This window comes from Hypomesus transpacificus, unplaced genomic scaffold (genome assembly GCF_021917145.1).
Source record: "Hypomesus transpacificus isolate Combined female unplaced genomic scaffold, fHypTra1 scaffold_226, whole genome shotgun sequence".
In the NCBI taxonomy this organism is placed as follows: domain Eukaryota; kingdom Metazoa; phylum Chordata; class Actinopteri; order Osmeriformes; family Osmeridae; genus Hypomesus; species Hypomesus transpacificus.
In genome coordinates this window covers 158,669-175,617 of record NW_025813761.1, presented here as the reverse complement: position 1 = coordinate 175,617, position 16,949 = coordinate 158,669, and the positions used below count along the sequence as shown (strand labels likewise).

The 16,949-nt window shown below is 46.9% G+C and overlaps 2 protein-coding genes across 4 annotated transcripts in view; both read left to right on the top strand.

The window, feature by feature from the left end:
* The first annotated feature begins 1,026 nt into the window (after nt 1–1,026).
* Nucleotides 1,027–5,761, top strand: ccdc169 (coiled-coil domain containing 169). 3 transcript variants are annotated; one of them, XR_006955463.1, is made up of 8 exons: nt 1,027–1,416; nt 1,505–1,587; nt 1,909–2,015; nt 2,124–2,164; nt 3,458–3,556; nt 4,280–4,333; nt 4,847–4,920; nt 5,423–5,514. XR_006955463.1 is itself a non-coding variant. In XM_047014205.1 (8 exons), the coding sequence occupies exons 1-8, from the start codon at nt 1,343–1,345 to the stop codon at nt 5,583–5,585; spliced, it is 699 nt and encodes a 232-aa protein (XP_046870161.1). In that variant the 5' UTR covers nt 1,028–1,342; the 3' UTR covers nt 5,586–5,761. The 3 variants fall into 3 exon arrangements, 2 of the variants coding, with proteins under 2 accessions (XP_046870162.1, XP_046870161.1); XM_047014205.1 differs by having other exon boundaries at nt 1,028–1,416; nt 1,909–2,019; nt 5,423–5,761; XM_047014206.1 differs by lacking the exon at nt 5,423–5,514 and having other exon boundaries at nt 1,909–2,019; nt 4,847–4,924.
* Nucleotides 5,762–8,212: 2,451 nt separating this feature from the next.
* dclk1a (doublecortin-like kinase 1a) overlaps nt 8,213–16,949 on the top strand; it is an 11,270-nt gene continuing 2,533 nt past the window's right edge. The window contains exons 1-4 of the mRNA XM_047014176.1: nt 8,213–8,357; nt 9,020–9,415; nt 10,035–10,384; nt 11,073–11,077. Coding sequence (XP_046870132.1) covers nt 9,055–9,415; nt 10,035–10,384; nt 11,073–11,077 — 716 coding nt within the window. The 5' untranslated portion in view covers nt 8,213–8,357; nt 9,020–9,054. The remainder of the gene's footprint in view (nt 8,358–9,019; nt 9,416–10,034; nt 10,385–11,072; nt 11,078–16,949) is intronic.

Sequence of the window (16,949 nt, the reverse complement as noted above, 5' to 3'; positions counted from 1 at the left end):
AAGCATACAAAGGTTTACATCATTTGGTAGATCACTTGCTAGATTGCTTTTGAAATGACTTCCTAGATTGTTTGTTACTCTTGATAATCAGATTGCTTAAGAGATTTCCGGTTAGATTAGTGTGTTTGATATCATTCTGTGTGGGAGTTGTCTTCTTGTTGTCTTGGCTATTTTACAAGTTTGTTTCCTTTTCCTAGGTAGAGTACATTCATTCTGTCATATTCAAACTATTCAACCCAGTGTTTACATACTCAAATACTTGTGAAAATGATGAGCGTCACACAAATTTATGTCTGGTGAAAGGTCTCTTGGCAGCCTTACCAGTGCATTCCTCACAGGTAGAAAACCACAGCTTGAGGAAACTTACAGCGTGATGGATGTTCTAATGAAGACCCTCCTTCTGACTGTTGGCAGCTTTCCAGCCATGTTAAGATCCAAAAATCCCATTTGCACCCCCTACACCTAAACACCCCTACACCCCCTCCTCTTGATAGAGGAGGCATGGTGGGTCACAAGGGGTCTGAAGCAGGAGTGATTCTAGGACCATCCTAGGTTGTCCATGTTCAACATGTTCAACATGGACAACCTGGGCATAAAGGGCATATCGAAGAGCACTAGGATGACCACTGCCAAGGCTGTGGTCAAAGACCACAACCCGACAACCGGAGAACCGAATATCCCGGCAGAGAAGCGGGAGAAGGAGTATGGGGAGAAAGAGAAGTAAGGGGTGTAGGTTATATTTTTTTGCTGTGGTCACGTGTTCTGTTTTCTTTTGCAAAATTAGCAGAAAGAGGCTTTTACTTTAAGGTGTTGTTTTATTATTATTATTAAATACTTCATTTAGATATCTGATTGATTAACTGCCGACTTGTTGTGTCTTAAAATGTATATATTTTGATATTGTATGTGATTCATACGGTGGCCCTGAAGTGCAAACCACACCCCGTAATATGAGTACATCCCCCAAATGAAAATACTCCCCCCCAATACGAGTCAATTTAGGGGGTGTCATTTGCACTTCAGGGCCACCGTAACATACTGATATTTCTGTTTATTGTCCCTTGGTTAAAATAAAAAGGTGAAACCGGTAGTGTATTCAATCTTTGCAAGCCACACACATATCTAAGCTATTTATATCGGATAACTTTACATAAAAAAACATATGTCCCACATTTATGTCGATTATGTGAGTAACAGTAGTCCTAATGTATGTAAATTATACTCGGCCATTGCGTCGCGGTCACGCCTCTTTCTACAGCAAGTCGGATACGGCGGTTTCCATGGGATACCAGAGGAACAAACTTTTCACGTAGGCCTAATAAGTGTAATTTAGTGGCCTAACATGGGAGAGACAGACTTGAGCAAATATGATATATTTTGCTTGCAGGCCGAACTGGAACAGGAGAGAGAAATTAAGTAAGTACATTTCGCCGCACGATAGAACAAAAGTAGGGAAGTTAAAGCAAGGTAATTGCGTGTTTAGAATCTGTGCCTCCGCTTTTAGGGAAATGCTGGAGGAGTCCATATCCGATTTGAGGAGCACTTTATCTGGACTGCAAGAGAGACTTCACAGCGTCGATGGGGAAGGTGAGTGTCCGGCATAGCCTGTATCATACTGTGAAGTGTGAACAGTGCTCTCAAGTTTGCGTTCAGCGTGAGAAAAACAAGTTGTTGCCTGAGAAATGGAATGCGTGAGACTTGAGAGCACTGGAACTACCGCAGTAGGCTGTAGTCAAACGTTGAGAGGTAGCGTAAATTATTATATTGTAGGAATGGTAACAGTCGTAAGATGACACCTTTTGAAGAGGGAGACAACAATGCATACATTTACTTGATGTGCATCTCCCTATAGCACAGTATTTCTGTTTAGGCCTCCTATAATAATATTGCTGATCCTGGGTTCCCCAGGTAACGAGTGGAAAACTCGGTATGAGACCCAGGTGGACCTGAATGGACAGCTGAAGAGACAGACCACTCTCCTTCACGAGAGACTGGAGGATTTACAAGGAAACCCAGTAGGTAATTTGCCTTACGAGCACAGTTCTAGCTTTAAGCACACTCCTATTACCAGTTCAATTTTATCTAATTTTGCGTTTACTTTTCTTAACGTTTTTTTTGTACAGATCGATTGGCCTCAATACGATCGTATGATGACATGCCAATGGTGAGTGTACTTATGGTACAGTAAAAGATCTGTGTGTGTGTGTGTGTGTGTGTGTGTGAAAGGCATATCTAGACTTGGAGCCAGAGGGAGCCAGAGAGACGCCTAGAGAGGAAAAAGGAGAGGAAAAAGAGATGTGGAGAGAGGAGACAGGGAGGACAAGAGAGACAGAGAGGGATAGAGAGAGACAGACAGACGGATAGAGAGGGTGCAGCAGACAGATAGAAAGACAGTTGAGAGGGAGGGAGGGAAACGCAGAGAAAGAAAGAAAGACAGAAAGAGAGAGACACGAGGGAGCTAAAGGAAGACAAGCAGACAGGGAGAGAGACAAGCAGAGATAGAGAGAAAGAAAGAGAGAAGTGCGTGAGAATTGTGAGGGAGACGTGTGCTACTGATGGCAGCTGCAACTTGAGCTTCTTCTGCTGATGCAAGCGGAATAAAGCAGGCTTTAACCAGGGCACTGTAATCACTGGATTACTGAAACCATAGGAAAGTAATACACACCAATTACACACTCTCGAGGGTTATGTGTGTGTCTGATTTAATGGACGTTTGTGTGCCTGTCTGTCTGTGTGTGTGAGTATGAAGTGGCAGCTGCTCGTTAGTTTCCAGTACCAAAGGACTGTGAACCTGATTTCCCAAGAAAGAGAGAGGAAGAGGATTGAAAGAGAGAGATAGAAAAAGGAGGGAAAGAGTACGACAGTTGAGTGAGAAACAGTACGTTGTGTGGTCGACGGCATCTTCTAGAATGTTTGTGCGAGTCCTTTTCGACCTGTGGTCCTTCCTGCTGGTGAGGGGCAATGCAGGTTAATTCCGCCATTTTGACTGAAGGGCCACAATGACTGTTCTGTGCCCAGTAAAAACCTCCAGACAAATTGGCCTTGTTCCTGAGAGAGCGCGCTCCAGGAATGACTCGGTGATTACCGGTTCCCGCTTTCAATGCCACAACCTAACACCCTTGTTCCTTCACTAAGCCTTAGATGGTTTGCTGTTAGACGTGGCTGTTGAACAGTAGATCAAGATCATCTAGTTTGAGTTTCATTGTTTGATATTGACATTAGAAAAGGTTTAGCTCAGTGGTGGAAGGTTTGAACGCAGGTTCTAACCTCTCCCTGTACGTCGTTTTGGATTGAAGCATCTGCTAAATGAACATAGGACATACGGCACTTTACTCCTTTACAAATGACGGAGGGTGTCGTTCGTCATTCATTGAAGGCCTCCACCTGGTTCACACTGCCTACTTACCATTAAGGACTCCATGCAGGGATGCATCAAAACTTTGGTTCTCTTTCCCAGGATGCACTGAGGCAGAGACTGACGCTACTGACCAATGAGAAGGCCGGCCTGCAGGGTCAGCTGACAGACTGCCGTCAGAGGATCGAACAGGAAGGGAAGGTTAGCGTGAAATCTGGTGGGATGATTTTGTGTGGGTTATGTCACGTGCCGAACTGGTTGAAAAGGCCAGTGACACCTGTGGTCAAGTTGGTAACACCTGTCGCCCCCCCCCCCCCCCCCCTGTCTGTCTGCCATCAGTCCCTCGCCCAATCCCTCGCTGTCTATCTGTCATACCCAAATTAAATTTGTGTCATATCTAGACAACAATTATTTCACTTGTCAGCACCTCTCCGTACAAATGATAAATTCTTTATTCGAGGTTTTAGGGATTCGTTTGACTGTATTTTCAATCGATTGTTTGAAAATGTGCCGTTACAGTATTTGTCTGATGGCGTTTGACCCACTTTTGTTCCACTCCCAGGCCCTTTGTTAACTGTTCTGTTCAGCGTGACACATTAGACCAAATACGGCTAATATCTCACAGCATTAGACGCCGTAATCCCCCTTCTAATCCCACATTCATTAACGCCGAGGACCTTCTGAAAGACCTCCTTGTAGACACACAGAGGAATACTCTCACACACAAACACACACACACACACACTCATACTACTGTACACAGACACTGTGTATGATTGATGCAAGAAAATTGTTAATGCTCAGTGTAGTTTTCTGGGAGATGAACAGATTGTGGGGTTGTAAGCAGAGCTACAAGATCTGAAAAGTGAAGTACCCTTTCCATTCAAATTGTCAGTCTCCTTCTCTCCTTCTCGTAAACAACAGGCATTTCATAAGACCAACGACGAGAGGCGTGCGTATCTGTCAGAAATCGCTAAGGTAAGCACGTAACCTAGCCTGCGTGATTCATAACTCCTGACACGGAGAAGGCTTCAAAAAGAAATATAGACTGACGAGTCGTGAATATCTTCCTGAATGATGAATGGCCACTGTGGGAGAGAGGGTTATTAAAATCGAGAGAGAGAGAGAGAGAGAGAGAGAGAGAGAGAGAGAGAGAGAGAGAGAGAGAGAGAGAGAGAGAGAGAGAGAGAGAGAGAGAGAGAGAGAGAGAGAGAGACAGAGAGACAGAGAGACAGAGAGACAGAGAGAATGTGGTGCAGGATGCTGTTCTGAGTCCTACTTCTAAACTACTACCTCATTTACCCTATGGAGTTGTCTGTTTTGTAAGAGCTCCTCACAGAACTGAGTCAAGGACTTTTGGGGGGGATAGGATTTGCGTCATCACTTTTTTCTTAGGTGCACACATACGTACACGCACGCACGCAGACTCAGCACATTTTCAATCATCGGAAATCAGCATTGAAAAGTCCATACCCCTCTTTTCCTCTCCAGCTGTCTTCCACCCTGGATGCCAATAGGAGGCAGTACCTATGCCAGCCACGAGGGGCACCAGAGAGTCAACAAAGGTAGTTGCAGTTTGACCCCAAATGGCCCAAATCTCAGATCTGTTGTCTAAATAATCTTCCCTCCAGTCCCACACTGAACCATCTGATAGTAGAACAGGCAGTGGTTGAAGTGTATTATACTACTAATAAGCATGGTTATTGTTTGTGGGCGAAATTAGTCCCACACAATATCCTCCATCCATTCTTCCTGATTAAGCGTTGGTTTCACCAAAGCACAGAGACAATTTTTGTGTGCCAGTAACTTTTCAAACTAGGGGCTATACTGCATTACCCACAAGACTAAAATAGTGGTGTGCGTGTTCTACTGCTCAACATCATGAATATTGAACACGTCATTCTCAGTCTTGAAATGTCGTGACATGAGTTGGCCTGAGACTACACACATGAACAAATTTAATTCATTTTTTTGACTGAATTGAGGACTATATTATCAGCAGGTTGAATCGTTTAGTCATTCATTCCTCATTTATTATTTCAATTGCTTTCTGTTTTTTGGTAACAGGGGAAAACCAAGCAAGCTGCCTGTGTCTGATTCTACAAAAGGAGGAAGAGGAGCAGGAGGAGGAGCAGGAAGAGGAGCAGGAGGAGGAGCAGGAAGAGGAGCAGGAAGAGGAGCAGTGAGGAAGGAAGTTGTAGGGAGTAGATTACCAAAACTAAAGCACTAGTCTGGTTATTAAGGGCCGAAGTAAGGTCTTATTTGTGGAACATGAACAATAAAATTGACTTTTATTTTGAAATGATCTGTGGAATGTATGAGAATAAAAAAAAAAAAAAAAACAACAAATGTACCAGTATGCGCTTGGTTGTTTACTGTGAGGCTGTTAGGTAAAAATAAACTTAGAGTAAGTAGAGAGAGAGAGAGAAAGAGAGAGAGAGAGAGAGAGAAGGAGGGGGGGGAGAGGGGAGACAAAAATACAAAGTGGACGGAGGCTGGATGAAAGAGAGAGGTCACCCAAAAATCTGCAAGTGTGACATTTTCCCAGTCTGTTCCATTTCTACCAGAGGGCCGCGCCGCCCACCACCTGCCTTACATAAACATCGCCACGTCACAGCCATCCTCCAGATCTTCTTATATAAATTACACACACACACAAACCCAGCAACTACCACTGTCAGGGTGTATACACACTGCTCCACACTCAAGGAAGTATTGATGCAGAGACGTGGAACACAAATCGATTTACACCACAGAAAAGTAGTCAATGGACATGGAAAAAAGATTCAATCCAGACCTTGTTGGCCTTACCACACAATGTAGTCGTAAAAAAAAGGTGCTTTGTTGATCAAAATACAATACATATTTGGCAGGAATGTAATGAAACGATAGTTCACAGATGATAGGACTCTTATTTTTCTGAGCAAATGGTGTATGAGTTATGATAACAGCCAGGCTTCCCAATATACCGCATAGCTATGATTCATGACTCTTTCTGTATCTCTCTATATTTATCTCCCTTTCTCTCAGAAAAGTTATCTCTCTTGTTCTCCATGTGTCTCTCTCTCTCTCTCACCCCTCCCTTTCTTCCACTCAGAACAGTTTGGTCAGACCAGGGCCCAGCAAAGTTTAAAGCGCAGTTCATTTGGCTGCCCACTGGTTTGAAAGCCTTTGTCATTCTCAGCAGATGGGCAACAAGCTGGGTTTGTGTCAGAGATTAGTCATTGGCCCATGTCCATCCAAATGCTCCTGTATGTGTCATCTCATGTTTTAATTCTAAATACTTTGGGTGGGAGACTAGAATGGTTATTGCTCTTGTACTGTAGGACCCATTGTATGAATATCATGCTACTATAGTACTGTTCTTGCCGTGGGAGAGATTCTACAAGCTACAGAAAAACTAGCAATTTGATAGAGTGGGTGGGTGGCGCAAGGATACTGAGTTTAAACCAATTTATTTCCAGCGGTTCCAGTAGATTACATGTGCACATTCTTTTTAAGGGGGGGTGAGGACTTTGCTGCTGCCAAACTAGTTTTTAATACATGAATATCATTGCTGATCATAGAGATGAGATGGCGAAATAGAAAATGGAGAGAAGTAAAGAGATGAGAGTGGGATAAAGAGAGAGGGTGGAGATGAGATGGGGAGGAAGAGATGCAGAGGAGAGGAGAAGAGTGGGATGAGGAGAGGAGGTAGAGAGGAGGAGATGGAGGGGGAGGAGAGGGGCAGGAGATGGAGGGGGAGGAGGGGGGCAGGAGATGGAGGGGGAGGAGATGGAGGGGGAGGAGGGGGAGGAGGGGGGCAGGAGATGGAGGGGGAGGAGAGGGGCAGGAGATGGAGGGGGAGGAGATGGAGGGGGAGGAGGGGGCAGGAGATGGAGGGGGAGGAGGGGGCAGGAGATGGAGGGGGAGGAGGGGGGCAGGAGATGGAGGGGGAGGAGAGGGGCAGGAGATGGAGGGGGAGGAGGGGGCAGGAGATGGAGGGGGAGGAGGGGGCAGGAGATGGAGGGGGAGGAGGGGGCAGGAGATGGAGGGGGGAGGAGGGGGCAGGAGATGGAGGGGCGATGGAGAGGTGACGTGCTTGGTGGTCTCCTGGGGACAGGATCTAGGTCACTTTGATCCATCTTGTCCTCCACCCCTGCAGTCCACTTTCTCTCTTCACGTCCTTTGTGATTACTCCGTACTGTACACAAACACACACACACACAACACACAAGCACACACACCCAACACACAAGTATGTTCATGGGAGAGCAAAAACGAGAGAATATCAAATCTCCCAAACTCAGTTCACTTCAAACACTTCATTCATTTTTCAATCAAGCTGTATTTCTTGAATAGCAACTGCAATTTAGTAAAGACATTCATGGCCATAGAAGAGAACAACTTCATATGCCTCTCTTGACCTCCCTAACATAAATATGCTCACTATCTCCATCTTTCTTTCTTTCACACACATCCTCCCCCTTCGGGCACACGCCCACTGAATAATGATTGAGAAAAAAATACTCCCCCACTCACTCCCTTATGACACCACCAGCGCGTGTCTTGTGGTTTAACGGGGCGTGCAGCGTGTGAGGGGGTGCAGTCCCACGCCTTGCAAGCCCGGGTGTGGGACTGCATCCCAATGAGGGGGGGGGGGGGGCTCTACAAAAAACACCAGACACGACTCAGGAGGGGGAGGAGGCGGAGGAGAAGTGGGGGGGGAAGCCAAGGGGAGGGAGAACAGCTGGTGCTAGCCAAGCCCAGCCTACACGGCACGCTCTTTTTTCTCTCTCTCTCTCACACACACAGTCACACACGCGCGCGCACACACTAGCGGAGGAGAGATCCACCGGACAACAAAGAAAGCACGGGGCCACTGCTGGCTGAGATAACGGAAGGGACACTAGGTGTCAACAGCTTATCTTTCTTCTGAAATCTTTTTTTTAACTTATCTGGCGAATTGGATAATCAGTAATACTGGAGGTGACCGTCGCCGAACCGTTAGTGTACCGTGTAGGTAAGAAAACTATTCAGAGGTCCTATTTTTGTATTGGATTCTGAACCTCGCTTATTAATTAGGCTAGGATTGCCTGTCATATCTGATGATCTGTCATACAGCTAGTTCTAGTACTTTTTTACTTTGCAAATGATACTTTTCATTGAGTTTATTCTTGCTTGGTATTGTTGCTTTGCCTGTGTCATTTTTCCAAAAGCATTATTCTGGCTAATGCTTCTTGATAATATTTTTCAAACAATATTGTACAATCAACTTAAATAGCCTAGTGTTCGACAATATTTGCAAGAAAAGTCAAAATCATTTATATCATTTATATTTCTAAAGCAGAAAGTAATTGCCTATTGCCTTCAACCTACTGATTGATCGCAGGCTGTGCGGTTCTTTCAGTGTTTCAAAATCAATGACACAGTACTCACGACAGTTTACAGACAGTGGAGTATAGCCTAGCCTACTATTGCTCAGAGCTTAGAAAAGCTTAATCTGTCATTAGGAAGTTATTTTGAGACCGGACACAACCACTAGGCGATTGTTAAAACAAGCGTCGTGGATTGAACCCCTGTATTCCATATTGTGACTGACTGTCGCGTACCGCGTGTTTGGTTTAAGGTTCGTATATTGTGTTAGTTACAAGTTTTTTTGTTATCTTGCGGTTCCCTTTCCAGATAGTAGAGCTGTGCTCGTGACCTTCGAGAGAGACATGGAGCTGGAACATTTTGACGATCGGGACAAAGCCCAACGGCATGCCCGCGGCAGCGGAAGGATGAATGGGGTACTGAGTCCAACACACAGCGCTCACTGCAGCCTTTTCCGGACCCGTACCTTGAAGACCCTTACTTCGGAGAAGAAGGCTAAAAAAGTCCGTTTCTACCGCAACGGAGACCGGTATTTCAACGGGATAGTCTATGCCATCTCCACAGACAGGTTCCGGTCTTTTGACGCGCTGTTGGCTGACCTCACCCGCTCCCTGTCGGACAATGTGAACCTACCCCAAGGCGTGCGGATCATTTATTCAATTGACGGCTCCAAAAAGATCACCACTATCGACCAGCTGGTGGAAGGTAAAATCTCACACTTCTGCAGGTCTCTAATTCAAACAGAACATCTCCGGTTATCGCGATCATAAAATATTAAAAGTGCAAGCATCTAGATTTTCAGTACAGTCATAAACTTGTTTTGTGTTGCAAAAGAGGCCCATATGGGTCTCCCATTTGACAGCTGCTGTCGGAGTCTGTAATAAGCCACTAGAGCCGGGGCAGGTCATAATTAAGCAGAGGGTGGTTTGGCTACAGAGGATGAGTGGTCAGTGCAGTACAGCTTTTTGTCTTGGAAGACTGGATTCAGGGGCACTGCCAGGAATTTTGGGCCCCATGAAAAAATAAAAAGTTAATAATTATTTTATTTTTTTATTTTTTGGGGGCCGTCCTAACTTTTCCCCCCTATACGGCGCCCCTGACTGGACTGCCATAGTTATAAATCAGCCTATTTTAGACATCATTATTTTCCTTGCAGTCAGGATATATATAGGCTACATGTATGGTAACCTAAGTTGACAAATAATACACAATATTATGTTGTATAGCCTAGCTGTTACCTCAAAATTAAATGTAGCCAGCCTTCCCCAACCTTTACATCGGTTCCTTGACCTCTCCCCCACCCCCCCCCCCCCCCCATCCACAGGTGAGAGCTATGTATGCGGCTGCATCGAGGTTTACAAAAAACTGGACTACACCAAGAACGTCAACCCCAACTGGTCGGTCAACGTCAAGGCCTCGGCCGCGGCCGCCCGTGGGCCCCTCTCCCTGGGCAGCGCCAAAGCCGGGCCCCCCGAGAACCGCGAGAACAAGGACTTCATCCGGCCCAAGCTGGTGACGGTGGTGCGTAGCGGCGTGAAGCCCCGCAAGGCCGTTCGAATCCTGCTCAACAAGAAGACGGCCCACTCCTACGAACAGGTCCTCACCGACATCACGGACGCCATCAAGCTGGACTCTGGGGTGGTCAAGAAGATCTACACGATGGAGGGGAAACTAGTGAGTTCTGTCACTTTGGCCAATAGAGGCTAGCTACTGTTAGCTAGTTAGCTAGCCATGATAAAGGTTCCTATATACAGTAATTGAGGCATTTTGTCCATGACCACTATAGGCTATGGCACTTTCTCAACCATTCCTACCTGTCCAGACTCAAACCTGTTTGTTGTCATCGTGTGTGACATACAGAAAGGAGAGAGAGAGATGTATGAATGGAGTCTGGTCTCTCGCCCACGCAGTTGCTTTTCTCCAGAGCTCCAGAGGAAAGACAGAAATAGCACAGTGTCATCCTCATTGATATTCCATCCTCTCTCTGGCTGACACTCTCTCTCTCTCTCTCTCTCTCTCTCTCTCTCTCTCTCTCTCTCTCTCTCTCTCTCTGTCTCTCTCTCTCACACACACTCACACTCACACACACAAACTATATAAGGACACACAAACATATAGGTACATTTAAAAAAGGCATGTTTTTGAAACAAATACAGGCACACTAACACTCTCCTCACACACACACACACACACACACACACACACACCAACAGACACACACGCACACACACTCAGACAGGTAAAATGAGGATACACCATCTGTCTGAGGCACCAATGGTGAGCCGGATCACAATCTCTGTTTCAATTAGTAAAGGAGGTATGTGTCTCTAGGTGTGTGTTTTTGTGTGTGTGTGTTACCCAGACGGGGTAGGTGGGTTCAAAGTTCTTTCTCTTACCGGGTCGTGACGCCTGCTGTGTGCCACCATGTCACCTTTTCATCTCTCACGCGATTCTCTTTCTCTCCTTTTGACTCTCTTTATCTCTCTTTATCGCTCTCTCTCTCTCTCTCTCTCTCTCTCTCTCTCTCTCTCTCTCTCTCTCTCTCTCTCTCTCTCTCTCTCTCTCTGTCTCTCTCTCTCTCTCTACCGCGCCTTCTCTCCTTACAAAAGCTTCTTGTTCCTCATCGGCTTTCTGCAAGTTTTTGCGTCGATGAAGATCTTATAAACAGTGAATACCTTGGTCCTATGAATGTGAGAATAAGGGAGGCCAGTAATCCCCTCAGACTGAACAGGCTAATCATGGTTTTGCTATTCCAGCTGGCAGATTAACGCTTAATAATTTTTTTTTATGAGGAATTTGTAAATGGAATTGGTCAGGAAGAACCGGACACTTTTCTGTCTAGTTTCCATGTCATTAATGTAAAGAGAAGGTTCTAGATGTCTGTTGACAGGGTGAACTTATTCAACAGTTAAAAACCCCCAGGCTAGACAGAACTAGACCATTTCAGAGCAGACAGATTCACACCATTGGACTCTCTACATTCGATAACATCCTGTCATCAGGTTTTCCATCATATCATGCGATTCTCCCTCCTGGTCTCCATTGGCGACCGTGAGCGGTGGTGATTGCACAATGGCGACGCCTTGCACCTCGCTCGCAAGGTAAAACTATTATGGGGTGTGTACTATTTTTAGGCCTGCCATCGATTGGGCCCGTGGGCATGGCAACGCGCTGCTAGATGGGCTGGGATTGTAACCAGCTCTGTGAAGCGGTGTTTTGGTGTGTGTTTGTGTGCTGTTGTGGTCTGTGATGGAACGAGAGAGAGAGAAGGGAGGAGAGAGGGCGAGGGCGAGCAAGTGTATTTGTGCGCAGTCATTATGTAACTGGCAGTAGTGGACGAAAAGAGAGTGAGAAAAAAACGCACAGCTAAACTAGTGTCTGGTGGGAGTGGGTGAGTATACAGAGATTTTGAAGTGAGGTATAGTCTGTGTGTGTGTATGTGTGTGTGTATGGGGAGGGGGGGGTTGCTGTGAGTCACAGGTCAGGGTCAGAGGATAATTCCCTAGGCGATTGCTTCTCCAGGGCTGTCTGTTACCCCACTGGTATCGTGTTTAGCCCATCCTGGTCCCTAACTGCATACAACCCTCCTCTTGGTGAACTGTTCAGAGGTCATGGTTAACTCTAGATAATCCCACCACAAACTCCCAATCCCACCTCCTAAAGGAGGCTAATCCAGACTCAGTTGGCCAGCAAGGAGCTGAAGAAGGAGGTATGTTTCCTTTCATTTCACAAACACAGTTAGGGTTTTTTGTCTCTCAGATGCCAAAGGCCTTGTGAAAATGGCCGGACGCACGAGGAACCCGTTCCTTTTACGAGGAAAAAGGCGGCGTTTGTAGAAGTTACGGAAACAGTCATCGACACAAATCCCTGTTTTGAACTCTCCGACTTGTAAACGTGCTGTTACCTACATGGCTTCAATCATACAAGTCTTCAATGTGTCAGGAAGGGTGTGTGTGTGTGTGTACGTCACAGGAGGCCTTGCCAGTCAGTCACCCAGGGGCGAATGTAGGTTTCTGGGTCTGGCCCCTGAACGGAGCCCTGGGGGGTCTGGAGACCCAGAGAGCCACAGCGCCCCTAGGATAGAGTCAGGCATCCAGGCCCCTTTATTAACCTGCTTAATCAGACAAGAAGCACAGGGGAGTGGCCTACATCTCTCCCATGATTCCTACCCTACTGTGGCGTAGCAACGACCGAACAAGCGTCTCGATTCCGACAGAGGGTTCTGCTATAATGTAGCGCGTCTCGTTTTACATGGGCGATAGTTAAAGAATGGTTGGCCATGGAAGAAATACATTGTTACATTGTGTGTGTATCTTTGTTCTACTCGTGTGTGTCCCTATGTTCTATTTTAGCCTTGGAAGTCTGTGTAAGACGACCCTAAAAAGCCTGTGTCAGTCCGTCTGGTAAATCCAATTAGTTTCTTTTGTTTGGTCATGGTGGCGTTGTCGTGGGCCACGTCCTGTCCTGACAGGATGTGACATGGTTGAGAACACTCCGCTACACGCACGCATACACACTCTGCTCATGCTGCAGACGAACCAGACTGAACATGAAGGCCCAGAGAGAGAGAGAGAGAGAGAGTATAGGAGTATAGAGAGGGAGAGAGAGGGAGGGGGGGAGAGAAAGGGGGAGAGAGATAGAGAGAGTATAGGAGGATAGAGAGGGAGAGAGAGGGAGGGGGGGGAGAGAGAGGGGGAGAGAGAGAGAGAGAATAGGAGGATAGCGAGGGGGTTTAAAGAGAGGGAGGGAGGGAGGGAAAACAGAGCGGAGGGAGAGAGGAACAGTATGAGGCTGAAGTGAAATGAAACGGAAGACACGTTTCATGTTTGGGGTGGTTTGAGCACTGTCAGAGCCTGCTAAACCACAGAGCCACGGAGGTCTCCCACCAGCACTCCCACCCTCCCGACCCTCGACCTCACCAGCCTCCACGGATCCTGAGTGAGGACCACAGTGAGACTATCAGATGTCTCCTATCACAGACAGATTGTTTTACACACTCCAGGCTTTGATTCACTTTATTTTTAGCCGAGTCTCTGTTCACCCACGATCCCCAGCCACTCATGTCTCCCAGCAGGCCAAGGTGCTTTGGGCAGTTTCTATGACGATATGATCCAGTTGCCTAGGAACGGGCTGATCGGCAGTGATGTCAGAGCATTCTAGGATGTGTATGTCGGATCTAGGAAATGAAAAAGACAACCCTTAAGTGGCTTAGGCCACGGACACGACTCACCTATTATTACCCCGTAAGCTGTGTTCATACACACGTAGACAGACACACACACACACAGACACACACACCCAGACCCCCAGCTGCTGTAGTGCAAGACGACCTGGAGAGGCTCATGCACGCACACACGCACACACACACACACATCGAAATGCTTTTCGACCTCTCTAAACCCCCTGCAATGCTTCAACAGTGAGGGTTTTATGTCAATGCATTTTGCAAGCAGCGCATAACCACGCACACAGGAAATGGAACCACTCTGTTATTCAATAAGGGTCCAGCACAGTTTTTATCCATACTCCCCAGGACAGTCCCTGATAATCAATATGAGGATTGCGTTATGTTAATCTGCCTTTGGAAGTCACAATGTATTGATTAACATCCGTCCATTTAGTTGCAGTTTGGTTCAAACAGTGGCACCTGTCACGACGGTTGCCAGGGATACGGTGTTCTTTGTGGGGTTTTGCTTCAGCAGACCTGGGCTCCCTGTGGGGCGTCGGACAGAGTACAGCACCTGCAGGAGGCCAGCGCATCCCATAATAACACCCTGGCTTCCACACTGCGGCGTTGGGTCTGGCCTGGTTGCTACCCTTGGCTGGAGGGAGCTTCTGAGTCTCTCTCTCTATGTCTCTCTCTCTCTCTTTCTGTCTCCCTCTCTCTCTCTCTCTCTCTCTCTCTCTCTCTCTCTCTCTCTCACTGTCTCGCTCGTTCTCTCTCCCTGTCTGCACTCTGTTGTTTTTACAGTCCTTTAGACCTCATTTAATTAGCACTCGCAGCATGCCCAACTCTCATATGGAGCGGAAGCATATTGCCTCTCTCTCTCTCTCTCTCTCTACCTCTCTCTCTCAAAGACTCTCTCGCTCAATCACTCACTTTGTCTCTCTCCCTCTTTTTATTTTTGACTCTGTTCCTGTCCTTGTTCTCTTTTTCTCTCCTTCTCTCTCTCTCTCTCTCTCTCTCTCTCTCTCTCTCTCTCTCTCTCTCTCTCTCTCTCTCTCTCTCCCTCTCTTCCCTCTATCAGCTCATCTTCTTTCTCTCCCTGTCAGATGTTGTCATTCGATTCAGGTCAACATGATTAGAAACGATAACCCCGCTGTCTGCTGTATTGTGCTGTCATGGGAACTGGAGTCTTTTTTTGATCCTGCCGTTTTGCTGAGTCATTCATACCACCTGAGTATAGCATTTGCTGCGCCTCACAGTGTGTGTGTGTGTGTTTGTGTGTGTGTGGGTGTGTGTGTGAGATGAACTGATGAGGAGGATTTGTCAGTGTGTGCATCAGTTCCCCTCAACAGATGCACTGTGAAAACACTGTTGTTCTCCACAGATAGATTTGCTTGCGAGAGTAGATGAGCATGTGTTTGTGTGTGTTTTTGTGTTTTGATGTGTTGTTCTTTTCCAGAAAAGTTGTTGGTTGACGGGGGATCCCTGGGGGTTAGTGTGTCCATGTGTGTGTGTGTGTGTGTGTGAGTGTGCTTGTGTGTGTGTGTGTTGTCAGTATTGCAGTGACAGCAGACCTCTGTTCACACAATTGGAACGCCAGTGACACAAAAGCCTCTGCTATTGTAGATAACTGGTCTCTCTCTCCCCCGTCTGTCTCTCTCTCTCTTTCCGTCTCTCTCTTTCTGTCTCTCTCTCTCTTTCTTATCTTATTGTCATAACCTGGCGCTGGAAAGATATATGGACGCTACAGAATGATACAGGAGGGTTGCGAGATATATGAAAGGAGGAGATTAGGGGGAGAGAATGGGGATGGTTGGGGGGTGGAGATGAGATTAGAAAAGGGAGGTGGGGGGAGGGCTGGGAAGGGAGGGGGGGATGAGAGAGAGGACGGAGGGGGTGGGAGGGGGCTGTGTGGAGCATTCATCTCGCCAGCTCCCGTTCCTTCGGGGGAACCCAACCTGATATCTCATTCCTTTTTTTCTTTCGCGAACACGGAAAGTTTGGTCCCAATTACACACGCATACTCAAACACAGACGCTTAAAAAAACAAAAAAAACATACACATGCCAATGGGCACACACACGCTGCACGCACGCACGCACCCACACATACACTCTCACACACACACAATCACGCAAAACACACACACACACATTTCCACCAAGTTTGTTTCCCCCCTGTGGAGAGCCGAAGCTTGGCTTACATAACTGTGTGCCTCTGTCCTTATATAACTCAGTGGGACCAGTCTGCTGTTCTGGCTAACTCAGCCCATTCTCACCTCTCTATCTGTCTACCTCTCTCTATCTATCTTGACCTCTCTCTTTCTCTCTTTTTACCTCAGTCTACCTTTTTCAACCTCTCTCTATCGCTCTAGCTTTCTTCACCTCGCTCGACCTGTCTTTATTTCTCTCCTTCCTCCTGCCTTCACCTCGCTGTCTGATGAGATGAGTTAAGGCACCAAAGTTGTGTCTCCTTAGTTCTCTCTCTCTTTTTCTTCCTCTCTCTCTCCATCACCTTCCTCCCATGTGCCAAGCACATTATCACTGTACTGAGGCATGCTTTGGATTCAGCACCACGGACAGCTCCACTATGGCTCGCTCTAGTAGCAGAAGCCCAAGCCAAACACCTACACACACACACACAGAGGCACACACACTCACACAGACACACACGTACATATGCACACGCCTACAATGCACAGGCAATTAACAGTTTGTGAGGCGAAGAGAGAAATTCTGACAGCACAGATGACACCTTGCTCTGCGAGGCAGACAGAAATATCCTGATTATCAGAGCGAGCGTTGTCACACACCTGCTGAATCATGGGAGCTGTGGGCGAGAAACCAGACAGACTGTAAATCCTTATTCCAGTTTGTGTGCCACCTCCGGGTGAACTCGGAACGGTACTGTGTGTGTGTGTGTGTGTGCACACGTGTCCCACCGGCAGCAAAATATATGACCCTCGCGTCAATCCCAGACACGTGAGATAACGTTGATGTTATCGCCTTCCAGCCATGTGTGTGTGTGTGTGTGTGTGTGGATAGAGGCTTGGAATGGGGTATGGCTGCAGGT